The sequence below is a fragment of the Populus alba genome, chromosome 3 (assembly GCF_005239225.2).
Source record: "Populus alba chromosome 3, ASM523922v2, whole genome shotgun sequence".
Taxonomy (NCBI): domain Eukaryota; kingdom Viridiplantae; phylum Streptophyta; class Magnoliopsida; order Malpighiales; family Salicaceae; genus Populus; species Populus alba.
In genome coordinates this window covers 14,580,553-14,599,455 of record NC_133286.1, presented here as the reverse complement: position 1 = coordinate 14,599,455, position 18,903 = coordinate 14,580,553, and the positions used below count along the sequence as shown (strand labels likewise).

The 18,903-nt window shown below is 33.5% G+C and overlaps 2 protein-coding genes across 3 annotated transcripts; one reads left to right on the top strand and one right to left on the bottom strand.

Moving 5' to 3' along the window:
- Window positions 1-4,755: 4,755 nt before the first annotated feature.
- On the top strand, window positions 4,756-9,117 carry LOC118028578 (NAC domain-containing protein 7). The gene is made up of 4 exons (XM_035032201.2): window positions 4,756-5,285; window positions 6,870-7,041; window positions 7,158-7,429; window positions 8,125-9,117. The coding sequence occupies exons 2-4, from the start codon at window positions 6,882-6,884 to the stop codon at window positions 8,761-8,763; spliced, it is 1,071 nt and encodes a 356-aa protein (XP_034888092.1). The 5' UTR covers window positions 4,756-5,285; window positions 6,870-6,881; the 3' UTR covers window positions 8,764-9,117.
- A 5,188-nt stretch (window positions 9,118-14,305) lies between these two features.
- Window positions 14,306-18,570, bottom strand: LOC118028579 (thylakoid lumenal protein TL20.3, chloroplastic). Of its 2 annotated transcripts, none has more exons than XM_035032202.2 (7): window positions 18,353-18,570; window positions 18,060-18,261; window positions 17,942-17,971; window positions 17,371-17,477; window positions 15,688-15,722; window positions 15,431-15,559; window positions 14,306-14,732 (listed from the first exon to the last, which is right to left on the bottom strand). In XM_035032202.2, exons 1-7 carry the CDS (start codon window positions 18,483-18,485, stop codon window positions 14,541-14,543), a joined length of 828 nt encoding a protein of 275 aa, XP_034888093.1. In that variant the 5' UTR covers window positions 18,486-18,570; the 3' UTR covers window positions 14,306-14,540. The 2 variants fall into 2 exon arrangements, with proteins under 2 accessions (XP_034888093.1, XP_073264440.1); XM_073408339.1 differs by having other exon boundaries at window positions 18,060-18,265; window positions 18,353-18,493.
- Between the last annotated feature and the right edge of the window lie 333 nt (window positions 18,571-18,903).

Genomic DNA, 18,903 nt, shown 5'->3' with positions numbered 1-18,903 from the left:
TTTTTACAAATTATATAAGGTTATAATGATTTTTTTTTTCACGATTTCATTATTTAAAATTAAATTATTAGAAATTAAGCTTTTTAATTAAACTTGGTTCAAGAATTTCACGAGTTACAAGTTTTAAAAATTAAACCGAGTGTAGATGGTTTGCTCAAATTGACTTGTTTTTTATTAAAAAAAAAGTTAATGTTTTTTTTTTTACTCTTTTCTTTTTAGAGTTTTGTTTTATTATTTTTTTATGGTTTGCTTTCTATAAAATTAGTTTTGAGTTTGTGAGTAGATTTATAGGTTTTAAAGGTTAATGTGAGTTGATTTTTTTTAAATAATTTATTTTAACTTTATCTTTCAATATTTAATTTATTTAAAATTGGGCTTTGGCCACAATATTTTTTTTGGTTGTTTTTTTTTTTCTTTTTCTTTTTTTCTATTTCACCTTATGTCTTTGAGGTTTCGTAATTCGAAGTTTGTTTAAATCATGTTTTTTTTTTTACTCTTTCTGCATTTTGACTTTTTTTTTTTTTTTTTTAACTAGGATCTTAATTTTATTTTTTTAATAAATTTGTAGGTCGAAAAAATTTCTTGCCGGGCCCGCAGTAAAAGGGGCCACAATCCAGTGAAAAACTGCATGCTCTCAGTCCCGCAATTAATACATGACATCCGTTTGATGGCGACACGACCATTGTAAAAATTGGCTGTGCTCAGCATTGTATTGTAGTTACGGCATCTCATACAGTATATTCTAAAATTTACACTAGATTCTCACGACTCAACAAAGAGGGTGTTATCAAAGCAAGTGAGAAATATAATTCGGCAAGATCTAACCATTCTGGCAGAAATGTTAAAAGTGCTATTTTGGATATATATATATATATATATATATATATATATATATATAAATATTGTTGTAACAAGTGAAGAAGTGAAGCAAAAGGATCAAACGTGAATCAAGTGTCATCCTGTCCTAACCAAGCTTGCTCTAAACTTGACAATAACCTCCCCCCAGTTTTCGTTTTTCGTTTTCCTTTTTTGTTTCTTTTTTGAAAGGCCACACACAGTCACACACACACACACACACGTATACCTAGCTAAACACATTAGTTTATGATTATATCACAGTATCCTTTACCCTTACGGCCATAGCTGTAGGCGATAAACCGGAAGGTTACAGTAGTATACTAGTATCCTAGCTTAGCTTAACGGTTTCTACAAGATTAGGTGTACATTATGTTTTTTAAAAGTCTTTCTTAATTAAAAAATTATCAAAATAATATTTTTTCAAATCTTTTTTATTTTTATCATCCACATATTATAAATATTAAAAAAATACCTAAACATATCAATATCTTTTAAATAAAAAACCACAGACAAAAAAACAAACGGCCCTTGACCAGCCAAAGTAAAAGGAAGAATAGAGGATTGGCTTACAAGTGTCAAGCCAGGAAGGCAACAGATTCACCGGCAAAAAAGTGCAAGACAATGGGGCCAAAACGGGACAACGGTGTGGGGCCCGCAACCGAAATTGTGAGCTTAATGATCGTGAGGGGCTAGCCCACGCCGGACCACTAGCCGCCACGTATGTATATACATCATTCCGTTTTATGGGCCCCATTTTCCACTACATAGGCTGACAAAAATAGAAATTAAAACACTTTTTTAATTAAAAGAAATGGATTGTTTTCCAAAAAGAATGTAAGAAGGAAAAGGCACGTGCTTTACTTGTGATCAGAAAAACAGATCCAACCGGTTACAAATTATTAGGTAACCAGCTACTTCAACAGCGATCTACTGCTTATAAGATTTTTTTTTTTTTTAAATATTGTGGATTCCTGCATCTTTTCCCCCAAATATTTTATGGATTATTTTTAAATTACTTTTCTTATATTGAGACTTCGGTTTTTTACCCTATCGAAAACATATTATTTATATTAAAATAGAACATCTATGAGAATTTAAGTTTTAAATTTTCACTAGTAAATTCTTAAGTTTATCAATATTTTATTAAAGAGACTTGAGGGATCAACATTTTTTTATAATTTAACTTTTAGACCAAGATTATATTTAATAGGGGAAAAAAAAAAGGATGATAGCTCAACATTTCTAGGCTCTTAAACTCAGACGGCACGATTTTGGCTTGTTTCCAAACCCAAATTCTTTAGGTTTAGTTGAGCATTGAGTAAAAAGAAAATAGGTTTGACAAGCTATTAAATTCAATATTTTTAGATTTATGTATTCGCTAAGCCTAAATAGATATAGGTTGGCGCGAGAGGCTAGACCTAATATTTTTGAGTTAAGCTATGCGCTAAGTCCAAACAAACATGAGTTTGACGAGCTGTCAGACTCAATATCCTTAAATTTAGTTACACGCTAATCCCAAGTTTAAGTTGGTTCATGCTTGTCAATCATTATAGGCTCCATATTGAATCACATGACTTCGTTTTATTTATTCTTATGATTTTTAACATGAAATATTAATATTAAAAATACTCATATCTCTAAACCCTTAAGTGTATAAAAAGCATTTTAAAAACTTATTATATCTCAATCAATATTAATATTGACTTGAATCGATGTGAATGAATACATTTTCATATATATATATATATATATAATTTATTTTAACGGATATGGATATTAAATAAGGTATTAATATTGTTAATTCTAATTCAAAACCCGATCCAAATCTAAATCGACACACACAGATGTATAACATTTATAATTTTATCATTTAATATATATTTATTTTATATTTAATAATAAATAGGACCTAGATAATAAATATATATCTATATGGATATCAAAAATAATATCTATATCTATATTTAAAAATACAATGAATAAGTTATGAATATTATTTAGTTTTTTACTCATTAAATAATAAATAAAATATGAATATAGTAAAATTATACGACAGTAAATGACCTTTCACTTCAAAGTCACTGTGTTTTTTCTAGTATTTGGATGAATGGGAATATATTATATGATCCTGAAAAAAAATCAATGCTGGAATATTCAAATCAATTACTTTAAAAACGATTATTAAACCTCAAGAAATCTTAAAACATACCACTTTTCAATATTTATTTATTTTAGTAGTCCATCCGTGTTCTAATCGGCTAATCTCAGGTGGAGTCAGCTAGAAATTTACCGAGCGGGCACGCTGGTGCCCAAAACACCCTGTGTTTTGGCTTCACCTAGATTGGCTCGGCTTGAAATGAGCCAAGCGGAAGCTGTATTGAATATTTTAAAATTTAAAGTAACATTTGGAGAAGCGTCACTATCGCGGTATACCGGGTCGGTTGGTGGGGTCCAGAGTGAAAGCTTTTTTTTTTTTGAGAAACACACAAAAGAGAAAAAATAAAAAATAAAAAGTGAGAGACCCAACCAACCAGAGGCCGCGTGCAATTGCTGGTGAGTGAGGATAATATTTCATCATCCTAAAAGCCATCAAACCTTAAAATTAAACTTTTTGTTTACAGGCAGTACGCTATTCTTATTCATTTAAAATATTTGCAGACACAGAATATTATTTAGTTCGTTATTAAGGAGGTCGTTATTTCATTTCACTCATATATTTAGTGAGCTTGAGAGAGCTCTTGCTCATTGTTTCAAGTGGGTTTGGCCGTCAATGAATCTCATCCCTAGCGTGCGCAGCCAAGTCGATATCCCCCAGTTTATGCTAATAATTAATATGTTTAATTTCTCTTGAAATAATTGTGCTGTTCTTTTGAGTGTTCGATAAACATATTAATTAACTGTGGTTAAGTTTTAAGGTTAATTAAGGCCCAATTTCGAGCGGTTTTCACATAATTCGATGTACAGGTACTACACTACAAGGGAGACAGGAGAGTGATCATGCTATAAAATGAAAACGAAAAGAAGAAGAAGAACAAAAAGGACAAGGGTTATTAATTAATTAAGGTGATATAATTTATAGGGTGGAAGGATTACGGTGCACGTTTGGCTACGGAGCCACAAAAGCCTTACTTGAATGTCCCCTTCAACAGAGAAAATCTACAATTCTAATTGAACTATTTTCATCATTAGTCTGATCGTGTACACCACGCGGAGTAGATTGAATTTGACCCCCAACTCACTATAATGACTCCAGTTTTTTTTTTTTTTTTTTTAAATTAATGAGCATATGAAGAAATACGGATGTTGTTTTCAAGAGAATTGAGTTATTTAGCAAGGAGAAGATCATATCATTTAATTTAAGATTTTCGATTCAATTTCTTATAAGCCTTTTGGTGGGATAATTAACTTATAGCTATATTTAATTAGTTCATTTATAAAAGGTTTTTATAAAATATCAGCTTAATTTAATAAGATTTCTATTAACGAAAGATTTAATATTTTTCCTGATACGTATTAATTATATATAAATTTCCAAATTCAAGAAAGAAATATAGAAGTTGTAGTATTTATGGAGGGAGCTGGGATGCCTTGCCCTAGCTATGATCATCCCTCAATTGATTGCACTAGATGTACATCAATGTCACCATGTCCTTTTCTTTTTCTATTTTTCTTTTAATTCGCTGTTTGTTCTTTAAAAAAAACCCAACTCATCTTCACCGTTTGATATTCTCACATCATCATGTCGATCCACTCTCTCCTTATTAACCTCAATTGCTAGCGCTGAACATTCTCTTCTATAGTCTACATCAGTTGCTGGTAGAGGTTATCACCTCTCTCTCTCTCTCTCTCTAAAAGCGTAGTTATAGCCATTATACGCCCCCTTTTTTCGTGCAAAGCTTTTCCAGCAATCAAGCTCCCACTTGAACGATAAGAGAGAGAGAGAGAGAGAGAGAGAGATTATTAGGGCATGTGTGTGCTTCTACTCATTCTCATTTCCTTGCTTCTTATTTAACCATCTCTCTTTTTTCTTCTCTACCCTTCAAGTACCTTTCTTTTCTCTTCGGAAGCCCCTTTCCTTTACTTTCCTCGGGATCTGATCATTCCCCTCTCGTTTAGTCTCTTTGGACAATCGGATGTTCCATTAGTCAAGAGTACAAGTAGTTGGGGGTTTCAGTTCAATTCCCGAGGATCACTTTTATTGCTTTCTTCATTCTTGTTTGTTTGTTGCTTCTATTCTGCGTTTTACCTTTTCTTTTCTGGTTCGGTTGCCTTGTTAAAAGGCTAAAAGGGAGTGTTAAAAGCTTGCTTAAAGTGTCTCTTTACTCCGAGCTGATTGGTGGGTTCGAGTTTGGATTCATTAGCAACGAGATCTAACAGGGAGTTCTTACTTGGCAAGAGTGTATTATTCTAGCTACAGGATTTCCAAGGTTGGGTATCAAGAACTTCTTATGCTCCTTCCTTCACTCTTTATTGATATAGCTTTTCTTTTCTTCTCTCTCTTGGGTTTCATTTCATTTTTCTTTCTGGGATTCGTATGTCTTACTTTGATGGTTTTCCTCACTCCTTAATCTGAATGATAATCACTAAGATCGGAGAACTCCTCTGTTGCGGGCAAACTGGAAGATACGGATTTCAAATATTCAATTGAAAAGACATTACTAGAAGCTATCATAACCTTACCATTCAAGTTTTGAGAACTAAGTTTGATCGGATTTTTTTTCTACGTAGTGCATGGTTTCATGGACTCAGCAGGTCATTTCATGCATCGGCTAATAAGCATATTGAAATATTCAAAGAGCAATAGTTCTAATTTTTCTAATTAATTTCTTATCTTCTTGTAATTCAAGTTTTCTGGATTTTTTTGGCTTATCAAAGCCATATTTCATTCAGAAAAAAAGGGGATTACTTTGGCTTGCTGAAGTGACCATATTATATGATTCAGTATTAAGTTCTCTATTTTGTGAGAAGAATCGATTAAAGGAAATATGCCTTTCTGTATTGCATGCTTTTTTTCCTTGGTTCATTATCATATGCATTTCTTTCTTTATTTTGAGACATTTATGCGAAGATCTTACCTTCTGTATCATGCATACTTTAGAATGAATCGATTTTTTTTTTTGTGGTCATGGAGGAAGCAAGGTATTTAGTTTTAAAATCGTCCTCCGTTTACCCTTTTTCTTGATGCATACCACGTCTATATATTAATGTTGAACAAGTTAAAAGAAAGGTGATACAAAGCAAAGAAATATGCTCAAAATATGTGAGTGTGAGTGTCTGCCATATTCTTGTTTGTGATGTTCTTCGACATGGATTTCATGGTAATCGTCTTCCTTACGGATGTTTCAAAAAGTTAAAGTTTTAAATTTGGTTTCCCTATAATCATCCAACATTCACCTTTTTTGAGTGGAGAGAACACTTTGTTTCATTAAACTTCCTGTTAAGTAATATATGAAGTAAAAGCGATCTTCAGTTTATTTTGGATTGAAGGATAAAATTATAAATCATGATACAAGGAAGAAAATAATTATAAAATTTTACTAGCGAGTTGGTTCATGTTATATATTCTGTGTATGTTTTTTTTTTTAATTTTTTTTTTGGAATTATCTCTTCTTCTTCTTCTTCTTCTTTCTGTTATATATATATATATATATATATATATATATATATATATATATATATATTTTGTTATCTAACTTTATTTTCCAACGTAAACATAAAGCAGTGAATTAACTCATAAGCCTGTTTTGAGAGAAAAATAATTTTCAAAAAACTATTTCAATTAAGAACTTAATCTAGTTAATCTTTAACCAAATCTCGTGCTGTGTCATTTATACTCCAATGGTTGATATATATATGAACTTTACAATGTTCTTCACTGCTAGTACTCTTGTCCAATTAACTCTTGAAAATTGAGCGCAATATTATATGTGTGAGTGAGGACTCGCATTTAATGTCAGAATATAATCTATCACCCTTTTTACTTACATATGGTTGATATTGCTGCATTTCAGTTCTTGGAGGAGATGAATACCTTTTCGCATGTTCCCCCGGGCTTCAGATTCCATCCAACAGACGAAGAACTTGTTGATTACTACCTTAGAAAAAAAGTTGCTTCAAAAAGAATTGATCTTGATGTCATTAAGGATGTTGATCTCTATAAAATTGAACCATGGGATCTTCAAGGTAGTATAATAATCAATCCTCGAACTATTGTCTGCTAATGATCACATTTGGAAGTGAAAAGCCTCTAGATCATGGTATTATTTAAACTTATCAATTAATCTTGTTTGTTTGGGCAGAGTTGTGCAAACTAGGAACTGAAGATCAAAATGAATGGTACTTCTTCAGCCATAAAGATAAAAAGTATCCTACAGGAACTCGCACTAATAGAGCGACAAAAGCTGGGTTTTGGAAAGCTACTGGAAGAGATAAGGCTATCTACTCTAGGCATAGCTTGATTGGCATGAGAAAAACCCTAGTGTTTTACAAAGGACGAGCTCCAAATGGACAAAAGTCTGATTTGATCATGCATGAATATCGACTGGAAACGAATGAAAATGGAACCCCTCAGGCAAGTTTTTAATTTCTGCCGCTTAACAAAAAAAAAAAAAAAAAAATCTTCTTCACATGCCACTGTGCATTAATTTAGCCTTGTTAATTTTCTACCATATTGATGACTTGGAGATAAATCTGTAGGCATACCCAAAAAAGCTCACTAGAGAGCCTCGTTCTTTCAACTCAGCATGTTATTTTGATTGCCTAGCATGCCTAAGGGAATTGAGTGATACCTTAGGACATTGATTATGCATAATTGTGATTTTATTTCCAATTAATTATGATGTTTATAATTTTTATGCACAACTGATTTAAACTGTAGCATATAGCTGTATTGCTTTAAAGATTCAATTTCTTTGATCAGCCAAAAATCCCCAAATCTTCCCACTTTAAAATGTGCGGTGGGGAGCTTTTTGGTACATAAATTAGATATATACAAAGACCTCTAGTACAGAAAAGATTCAGATAACTTTGTTTCAGATTCTGTTGTAGGGCTTCAATCAACAGGTAGAATAATTTGATTCCAGCACTTCTACCCGAGAAGAAATCAGAACGAAATCTAACTTAATTTAAATTCAGCCTCTTGCACTTTTTAGTATTGCTGTTCTACAAGTACTTGGCTTCCCTCACAATCAAACAAAAATTCTTGCATATTACCTGTGAAACTAAAGTCAAATCGTCTGATAATGAGATTGTTTGTAACCGCAACAGGAAGAAGGATGGGTTGTCTGCAGGGTGTTCAAGAAGAAAATGCCAACAATGAGAAAAGTTAGTGACTACGACTCACCATGTTGGTATGATGACCAGGTCTCATTCATGCCAGAAACTGATTCTCCAAGGCGAATTTCTCAACCTTATGCATCATACCTTCATCATTACACTTGCAAGCAAGAGCTTGAGTTGCCATACAATATGCCTCATGACCCTTTCCTCCAGCTACCTCAATTAGAAAGCCCAAAAGTTCCACAATCAGCAGCAACTGCGAGTTGCAATTCAGTTGTTGCTTATGCTTATGAGAGGACCAATGGGAGCACTTTGCAGTCATCTACCGTTACACAAGAAGAACAAATGCAGCAATGCCACCAACAAAATTTGAACTCATTTTACAATAACAATAATAGTGAGCAAGCTGTGGACCAAGTGACCGACTGGCGAGTTCTTGATAAATTTGTTGCATCTCAGCTCAGCCATGAGGATGCGTCCAAGGGAACCGACAACTACTCCAATAAAGCCACCTTTCATGCAGCTGAGCAGATGCATATGCTTGCCAACGATTCCAAAAGGTCAGAGACTGCACAGGAATATGCCTCAACGTCGACTTCCAGTTGTCAAATTGATCTGTGGAAGTGAAGGCTTATAATAAAGTTAAAATAATAGAATATGCATACTAATTATAGGAACTACGTGCATTTATATGGAAAAAAAAGAAGTATGATATCCAAGTTTCTGTACATGATAAAACTGAAATGGTATTGCTGTAGCTACGGACTTACCGTGTCCATACGGATGAATACTAGGTTACTGGATCGATAGAGAACAAATGCCAAGCAAAAATAAGTTTGTAGTGTCAGGTGGGATGTAAAGCTGAGATTTGTTGGAACTCACTTGATCAGCTATTGAATGTTGGATGTATTGCCTTCAATTTGCATTTGAAGGCATTATGATTGTAATGATCGATCGTTTTCTATTTAGATCATCTCTGTATGTTCAATCTTTGCATTAAGGTCTCTATTTTATTTTTCCGCTTCGGTTTTCACAGCAACAGTTTGAAGATTGTAAAATTCATTTTTGACTCGTTTTCATGAGGAGAAATGTAGTCCACCAAGAATGGTAAATATCTCGTAAGGAAAGATTCATCATGAAATTTTAATCTATGTTTGATTTTACAGTCTTCTGCTATTAATTTCTGCAGCTGTACTTCTGTATTCCCTTTTCACCAATGGCTTTTTGGTGATACTAATTTACTCGGTGCCTGAAAAAAAGAAAAAGAAAAAACAGCTATTTCATGTTTTAAAAATGTAATTTCTGGATGGGAGTCAATACTAATGAATCTCTACAGCCTACATAGCCTCGTTAATCATTTTGAAATTGAATCACAATCTTGTGAAATTAGATGTGTTGACGTGTTATACACCAGCTAGTTTCCAATACAATTGCAGAGAGTACTGTTTTTTTTTTTTTTCATTTGATATAATTAAATTTTCACCTCATCTAATTATAATTAACATTAGATACATGGCCAATGATGAAATTGAATATCCTCAGTTTGGAAAATGCCTAATTGATCAACCTACCATCTAAATTTGATCGTATAGGGATGCATGCGTTTAGAAGAATCGTTGCTTCCAATACAAGAAAGAGTCATTGGGACTCTAATTATCAGAAATGGGTTGTGCTGAGCCATTTAGACCTGCATCCCTGTTAATAGGTGCCTAGTTATTTAACAAAGGAACTAGAAATCAATTTGTTGATATTGCAAGCGGCAAAGAATAGTTTTGATGTTATAAGTTGTGGCCAGATCAATTTGCTGCTATCAGCATATATATATATATATATATATTGCTTAAATATTCAAAATTAAAGTTCATGTAACTTAGCAGATAAGAAAGTTAGAAGAATAGCTGGTTTTGTTTTCAAACTCCATGATAACATGCTTCTCCTAAGGTTTTTTTTTGGGTTACATATCCTGCTGTTGTTATTTAAGATGCAATGCGGAGAGTTAATTATCTTCTCCGAAAAAAAGAATCGCAGAAAGTCAACTTCTTCCAAAACAATATTCCCTTAAAATTAAATTAACTCACAGGAAATGGATATTGAAGGAAGTTAGTTCACACCATAGCATATTCTATTTTAGCTTGGTTTGAACTTTGAAGTACTCTAGAGAAAGAACAAAAAACAATATATATATTTGTATGAGCTGAAAAACCCTAATGTTCTACGGGAGGATTAATACTAGTGAAGTAAAGCGAAGACATGAAATGACGTTGTCCCTAATAGAGCTAAAATGTATGATTCTATGTAGACTCCCCCTCTTCCCAAACAAGAAAAATTAGGGATCGGAGAAAACAACTCGAAACACTATTAAGACATAGAAAAGGAGAAACAAAAACTCGTACTCACAGAATGAAAATCAACTAGCAAGCTGTTAGTTTCAAGACTTCCCCAAATTATTTTTAGAAAGTGCAGGAAGCTTGGTCAACTACCGTCCTGTGTGCACGACGACACAACTGCTTGGGTGAACCTCTTAAAGAATCCACCATGTTCGACTCGTGACTTTTTTCTCAGTACTTATACATACCTGTACAAGAAGATGAATCCAAATGCATCCGAGGAACTTCTTGATAAATATTCTACCAACTTCTTGACAAGTCGAAATTGACATGGATGAGCTGCAAGAGCTGGCCTTGGATTAGGATGATTGAAGAAAAATCATGGATATTTCTGTGTACTTGACCACGAGAAGTACACTTTGAAATTCTTACATGGGGGTTTAAATACGGATGGCAAGGAACAAGGGAACATATTAATCACTTTGTCTAGATAACATGACTGATTAACAAGAATGACAAGTTCGTGCTTTTTCGGATGTTATTGACCAGGAGAGCAGCCTCTTACTTGGGTTGAAGTCAATCAGTGAAATCCCTTTAAAGCAATGAAAATTTCCAAAGCGACATAATGAGTGGGCGTGCTCTCGAGGCCTCATCATGCATAGACTCTTACCACTTGTTTGGAGAGAGGGGCAGAGAGGCATATGCTTAATTACAGGACTCCTTATGGAGGAAAAGGAAAAAAGAAGCTTTTTAGGTGTTTTTTTTTTTAAAAAAATATTTTTGGTTTGAAAAAATATTAAATTAATATTTATTTAATTTATTTAATGTTTGATGTTAATAAAATAAAAAAATTATTTTTTAAAAAACTTTTATTACAGCCTCAGATTTTTCCTATGATTTTTGACATGCTGTTGGCAGACTTGTCCTTTCTCATTAGGGTTTGATACTCTCGTACGGTTTCGTTGCTTCACTTGTGACACAAGAAACCAAGGACATTTTCTTTTGATTGCCTCGCATTTCATATGATCACAAGAAAGAAAATAAACACTACATAATGTAAACCTTGCGAAACCCAAAGCAAGACTGATGCAGTTTTATGTGGGTGAATAATTAGGATTTACACTTAAAAATGTTGTCTGCAGACTAAGTAAGACAACATCATTGACCATGTGAAGCAGACATAAGCCATGTGAGGCAACATTACTAGCGTGCAATATCCTTGGACCTCTACAGTTGCCGGAGCCAAAATTCTTCTACTTCTCAAAATACTACCTTAATTTTTATCTCGTTTTTGTTGCTGTTTGTATATACTGGTAATGGTAATTATATAGTTGTTTCTAAGCTGACTCCAATATTTATATTAATTTAAATAAAAAAAATATATTCATAATTTTCCATGTAATCAATACACACATATCTGTAAGTTGTAAAGTTTAAAGTCACTTGATTATTTTTATTTTGCGATTATGGGGATGAGGGAATTTTCATCATATTTATTTTGAACCTGGGTCTTCATTTCACTTTTCAGTGAAAAAGATGCAACCCTCTCTAAAAGAAGTTACTGTCAAATATATATATATATATATATATATATATATATATATATATATATATATATATCAAGTTGGAGCCTTCATGTAAATTATTATTTTTTAAGTGGTGTACTAACCTTGTTTTAGTATTTTACTAGGTTTTGACCTGTATTTTATTATAAAACAGATAAGTTACCTAGTAAAAAATAAATGTACAGACTTTTTCAATATGTTTTTAGATATAAAAAAATTTTCAATCATGAATTGAAATGCTTATATAATCATCTAATTAAATAAGTTGATATTTGATCAAGAGATAACTAAGATTAAAATATATGATTTTGCATTATATAGGCTATGTACTCAATTGTGTTTAATAATTTTGTTTTTTAGAATAATTTGTTTATTTAATCAAATGATTTTTTGTTCTAATAAAAGGTTAAAAAAAATCTTAACATAAAGCAAATTGAATAAAACTTAATTCTCAATTATCAAACAATTCAGTGTTGAATAATAAAATTTTTTAAAAAAATTAATTTTTTAAAAAAAAAAAAATAAAGATTTTGGCCAGCCTGAATAAACTTGGTAACCCCACTGGCCACGAGTACGAGATTGGAATAGCTCCATATTAAAAGAAAAGTGAAAAAAAATTCACAAAGATCAATTCTAAAAAAAAAATAAATTTTGATGAAATTAAAAAAAAAAAAGCAATTTAAAAAAGAATCTAAAAAGATCAAAATTAACCTTGTTAACTTTCAAAACTCGTGAATGTAATCCTAAGATTGAGATTGCTTTATAGAAAGCAAAAAAAAAAAAAAAAAAAAACAACAAAAGAAGGATGAAATGTCGTGATTAAACTAAAAAAGTTAATTTAAAACATGGCAATGAAAAAAAAAAACCAAAGTTAAATGTTGAAGGATAAAATTTGAAAATACATCAATTTTATAAAATGACCTAAAAAACTATCAATTTCAACTCATGCCAATCTTCAAAACTTGATATCCTGATTATAAGACCTAGACCAGCCCCATATAAGGTAAGAAAAAAACAAAAAAATTCTCAATAAAAAATATTAGGGATAAAATTAAAAAAAAAATACAATAATAAGGATTTAAAACAAACAATTAAAAAAATAACGATTAAATTTAATAGAAAAGATAAATTAAAATCAAATGTTAAGGAATTAAATTGAAAATAAAATTTAATTAGTAAAATATTTATAAAAAATTTAAAAAATAAAAAAAAAATTAATATAAAAACTTTATTATGATAAAAATAAAATTAAAAAAAAATCAAATCAAACTAAACCAATGATATAACTCAGAAGCAACAATGGTGCGGTAATGATAAAACATACACAAATATTTGACAGACGGGACGGAATATACCATATACGTACATGATCAATAGTGCTGTATACCTCAGAAGCAACAATGGGCATGCATCATGTTCGCCATGATTATTAGTAAAGACCTTACAATTAATGGTCGAATAGGTATGATGCAAGACTGCAAAGATGAGATCATGACAGTTGAATTTCTCATGTGAATTTAATTTTCCTTTCTTATACACAAGATATTCATGCATGACTCTTGAGGGAGCCAGTGGGAATAGAATTGACAGGCTAAAAGGGCACATGCATTCCCTGATTGGCAAATGCTTGATGGCCAACCACAAGGGAGACAAGAAAAACTCAGGCATGGTGTTTGTTGGTTCGCTTTGGAAATTAAAAGGGAAAGACAGAGAAAAGTAAAGAACAAGCAACTTTGATTGACTGGCCTGTATTAGCTGGTTGATGCTTGACTTGGGAGTTGAGGTTGGCTTTCTCACTCGACACAGTGCTCTCTCTGTCATTATCACTTCCTCAACGTGGAAAAAGCCTCTTCACCCCTTTTTTTTCTTCCTCTTTACTGCTAGCTGCCCTTACCTTGCAAGGAAATAATGACAAAACTACATAATAGATTTATGAATCCCCTACGGTTTTAGCTGTGTTACAGCTGCTTCAACTTGGTTCTGGGTACCAAATCTCACTTAGTCGCATTGCACAATCTAATTAAGATGTTGTGATGGTTCCAACTAGTTTTCTAGATTCTCTTGCGTGCTCAGCTTTAGTTGACAATGCCCCCAATATCTATAGGGATTAGAAGGAACAATTCAGGATAGCACAAAATGCTCGATATGAAGACAGCACGCAAGCTTTCATAATTGCTAAGCTTTGTATACATGTCCCACGCGCTCTCAGCATTGTTCACATTTACAAAATCAACCTTTGCGACTAAATATTGATGGCTTAAGAACAGTCTATATATATCAAGGGGAAAAACAGCCATATAACTATAGTTGAGCAATTCAAGAAATCTCTTCATAATTTGTTCAAAACATTGGAAGCAAATTTAATTGCTTTTCTCTTTAGCTTTGTAGTTCTGGTATTTTAGAATTAAGTAGTTGTTATGAAATCATAACATTCTTTTGTAAGACATATATTTAACGCTCCTGTTTATATAGATATTGGGACTTTTTTCGGTGGGATGGCCTTGCCTTGGAATTATTTCGCATCGCAAAGACCAGTGCCTTGATCACAAAAACCATCGCGGTCCAGCAGTTTCTGAGGGGGAGCACTCAACAGAGGAGAAGAAGGCGTGCCATAAGCATTTCTTCTGCTGTTTCCGCAGCCCAAGCTTGCTCTGGTGCTTACCCCTGTAATTGGATTTGTGCCACTAGCATACTTGCAAAGAGCCTGTATGACCAAACACAAGAAATAGTCATATATGGACCAGTTAAGAATGGTAGAGTCGAATCTATGCATAATAATTAAGAAAATAACCAAGCAAACACAATAGGTGAAAACTTGAAATGACTGCTAAATTTACTCGTGAGGATTCCCTTTTCCTCTATACAGAATGTTGGTGAAAGTGATCAAATTTCTGAAAATTATTCATCGCAGCTAAATTTGGGACTACTACGAGGTGATCTGCTCATCTTATGAATTGCAATATTTAGATTCCAAGAGATTGAATTAGGGTATAATAGGCCAATCGATTGCAGTATCATACATAACAAAATGTCACCGCTCATCTCCTAGATATCAGAGGTGCTGCAAGTAGAATAGATGTGTATACCAATCAGTTTTCTTCTTTTTACAAGACAAACTCTTGCAGACTTCAATAATTTCATCAGAAAAAAGGAAAGGTATGATCTAGACAAGAAGTATACCAACGTGCCATTGTGTCAGGATTAAGCCAACTGATAACAGAACATGTACTTAAACAAACCAAGGGTCCTAAAGTAATGCTTAATAAAGAAAGTGAAAGAAGGAAAATATAAATTAGCAAGATATGTAGAAAACTGGTGGTGGAACCCCAAACAGTTGCCTGCAAGAGATACATTTGAATATTATTGTATAGATCAATGAAAGCAAGTGGTTTATTAAAGGACCTGTTTCTGAGGAAGATCTATAACAGCATCACTGAAGTCAGCACCTGCAATCAGTGCACCTCCAAGATCACTGCGTGTGAGTACTGATCTAACAAGCACAGCATTGGTGAGGTTAGATTCATTGAGAACCTGTTGACACAGGCAGAATGTGTTTGTCAATCATTGCAATCCTTATCAATATGAAGAAGTGGAACCTTTTTTTTTTTTATCAAAATGATTGAAACCAATGGATCAATTAGTCTTTCGTCCATACGTACCATGCGATCCATCAATGTATCACTCAAATCCGCACCTGTTAATCAAAAGACATACAAGGACAATATGCAGCAAATTAGAAGGCAAAAACAGTACGCAGCTAACCAAATATATAAAGAACGTAAAAGCGCATGATAGAATTGTTTTAAAGGGCCATATTTGTAGTTAGAACTTTAAAGTCTCAATGGCCTGTAACAAGGACAACCTATGAACAAGAGAAATAAAAATGCTTAGTTAAGTGATTCTCCTATGCTGTTCCACGTACAAGCGCTTCTTCGAATAATTTCACCAGGAAACAATCAGACTTTGACATGACCATAGCTAAAATGGCCCAACCTGACTCCACCCAGTAGTCCCAATCTCAAAAAACTATCGATCCCAATTTGGTTATGAGAAATTAAGAACCAAATGATTACACAAAAGTATGATGATCTAGATAATGAAAACATTCTTTTGGCTGTTTGTCTAAAATTAAAACAACTAATTAATACCACTGGGATGTAGCCAGATGGATACCTACTAACTTCCTAAAACCTTGGGAATCCCTAATCCTAGAGTCAGTCAGTAGCAAGAGTTCAAAGTTCAAACATTTGCTACAGCTAAATAATTCATATATTGCTAGTCTCGACTGAAATAGCTACCCTTGCCCTAGTAAGATTATCAGTCATTAAATAAGAGAGTACTAACTAACATTTCTGAATTTAATAAAAAAAAACTTCAATGGTGGGAATTTGAAGGGTTTTTTTTTTTTTTTCTTCTTAATTTGTCTTTTTGATGAGAAGAGGATAGGGATTTCTCCTAATCAAACCCTCTCCTTAATCCTATCAAAACTCGTTTTGTCTCAGCTGCGCAGCCTACACATTCGAGTCTCCTTTCTCAACTCCGGCCAGCCACCCCACACCCCCCCCCCTATTTTTTCTTTGCGACAAAACACCATAAATTTGATAAATAAACCCCTGAATAACAAAGCTGTCCGACTTATACACAAAGTCCAAATCTTGCAGGCCAATTAAGCAGTAAAAAAGGAACTAAACCCTTGAATCCCGCATTGAATGTTAGTGGGTCGCTTGGGTTTTCTTCATTTGCCATTTCTATTTATCATCATCCTCTTTTTTTTTTTTGTTTACGTTTTCTCTTGTGACCTTTTTACTTGGATTTTTTATTTATTTATTTTGGCTTTGCCTGTTGATTATGTGAGTTAAAGAGACCAAAAAGACAAAAGCATCTTTGCATGACTCAATTCAGCATTGCTTAATTTTTAATTATCTAGTCTCTAGTTCTGTGATTGCAAGGCGTTACAAAGAAAAATATTTACTTTACAAGGTTTAAGACAATTGTACTGTGCTTTTGTTTAAATGATTTTTCATATTGAATAATGCAGGAATAAGTAAAGTGCAACGTGGGGTTTAGTCCATGATAGAAGTAAATGGAAGGGAAGGGATGAATCAAGGTAATGAATACTGGTTAGTTTGGGCTTAGAGTCATGGACACCAAAAGAATGCTGCGAGTACGCATTGATTTGCAGGGGCAGGATGTGATGGATTTCATCCGGTACTAGGGAAAGGAGGTGTGAAATGAACTGTTTGCTATAAATACTAGAGCAAGAGGCTTACTTTCAGGCGACTGGAGTTATGTCGCTGGATCATCTTATGGTTACTTTGAAGTGGTACTACTTCTAGTTTTACCTGTAAAATTTGCCTTATATGCAACTGCTTTCTCCAGGTATGCACCATTGAATGTTGAACCACTAAAATCAGATTCTCTCATATCAGCAGCTGTAAAATTGGCTCTTCTGCATCAGCCATTTAGATTTGCTTAGATACAAGTTAATCTAGAACATGTAATCACTATTTCTGAGTAGCAGAATGAACATGTAGCGGAATATGAAGTGTATTACTTGTTTTGCTCTGCTCGACATGGTAATGGTAAAGAGTGGCTCATTTCTCGGAAAATACTAAATTGCGTGGTGGATTTTCTTGCCAATTAGGAGCACTTAATCTTTGCAATTGGAAATTATGCTCTCGTGGTTTCAATTTACATTTTCTTGGTTACTGGGGGGAGAAATATCTGGGGACTTCAAGGGGCAAGAGGAAATATATGGTTTCCTTTTGCTCCTTTATCCCTGATGACAAGGTACCTCATCCACCCCTTGCAGTAGAACAAATACTTGCACCTAGATTTACTGTATTGTAAAGCTAAACCGCTCTGTTTTCTTTCCAACTCCAGTGAGAATTATTTGGAATCAGGGAGAATTACCTGAAATTTTCATTCAAGTGCACTGCCTTTCTGCACAGCAACAAAACCAGAACTTCAATTTTCTGACTGACAGAACAGCAGTATTTGCAGCACACGAGCATCATTAAAGTAAACAAACCTGAGATCTGCAGAACCAAATTGCGCTGCTGACCCTATACCAAATTCCCCACGCGTCTCAGCTTCAAACCTATTGAGATCAGCAACAGCAGGCAAATTACAAGAACTGAAGCTAATAGCTGCAGCTGCCAATGTAGTTGACACAACCCTTGCCCAATTCTTGGATTTAGCAGTTTCCACCTCGTACCCATTTTTGGAACAATCTTGCTTTTCAAGGGAAAGTCAGTTAGTTGGAAACTAAACAGGCTTATATTAATAACCAGGAGGATAACATCAGTCTTTGTTTCAACTTACCAGCAAATTGGTTTCCTCTTTCTGTGTCTAATTGATAAGCTATGCGAAAAGGCTTAGATAAAGAAAGAATACGAGGTGGAGTGGAGATGTTAGGAGACTTAATGGACATCGAGGAGATAGAAGTGAAAGCCATTACAATGTGTTTCTTGATTTTGTTGGAGAAGCTGAGGATGCAATGGAAGAGAGAGTGTAATGGAGGGATATGATAGGAACAGAAGAAGGATTGCTTCCTCTATCCACTTGTGTTTTTGTATCGGCTAAGATGAGCACACGTGTTGCTTTGTTCTTTGGCCAGTGGGTTGCCACTTGTGTTGGTGTAACAATTTATTGAATTCGTATTTTTTTAAAATTTAAAATTTTTTATTTTTGTATTTAAAATTTAAAAGGTGAGAACATTTTGGACCCACTGGCCCAAAAATCTTAGCTTCCTTTTGCAGCTCTATGAATCTTTGGATTGTTGGGCCTATGAGCTTCTAAATGGGCCTTCTTCCATTCAAAATCCTCTTCTTATCGAACCATTTTAAACCCCCAAAATTATAGCTCTTGGGCCT

Bases quoted from the DNA above. Each gene is read 5' to 3' on its own strand.
- LOC118028579 (XM_035032202.2), bottom strand. From the start codon at position 18,485: ATGGCTTTCACTTCTATCTCCTCGATGTCCATTAAGTCTCCTAACATC. The intron at 15,723-17,370 runs GTAAAACTAGAA...TTTGATTAACAG, and splicing joins ATATAAGGCAAATTTTACAG to GTGCGGATTTGAGTGATACA. The intron at 14,733-15,430 runs GTCCTTTAATAA...TTGGTCATACAG, and splicing joins TAGATCTTCCTCAGAAACAG to GCTCTTTGCAAGTATGCTAG.
- LOC118028578 (XM_035032201.2), top strand. From the start codon at position 6,882: ATGAATACCTTTTCGCATGTTCCCCCGGGCTTCAGATTCCATCCAACA. The intron at 7,042-7,157 runs GTAGTATAATAA...TTGTTTGGGCAG, and splicing joins TGAACCATGGGATCTTCAAG to AGTTGTGCAAACTAGGAACT. The intron at 7,430-8,124 runs GCAAGTTTTTAA...TAACCGCAACAG, and splicing joins ATGAAAATGGAACCCCTCAG to GAAGAAGGATGGGTTGTCTG.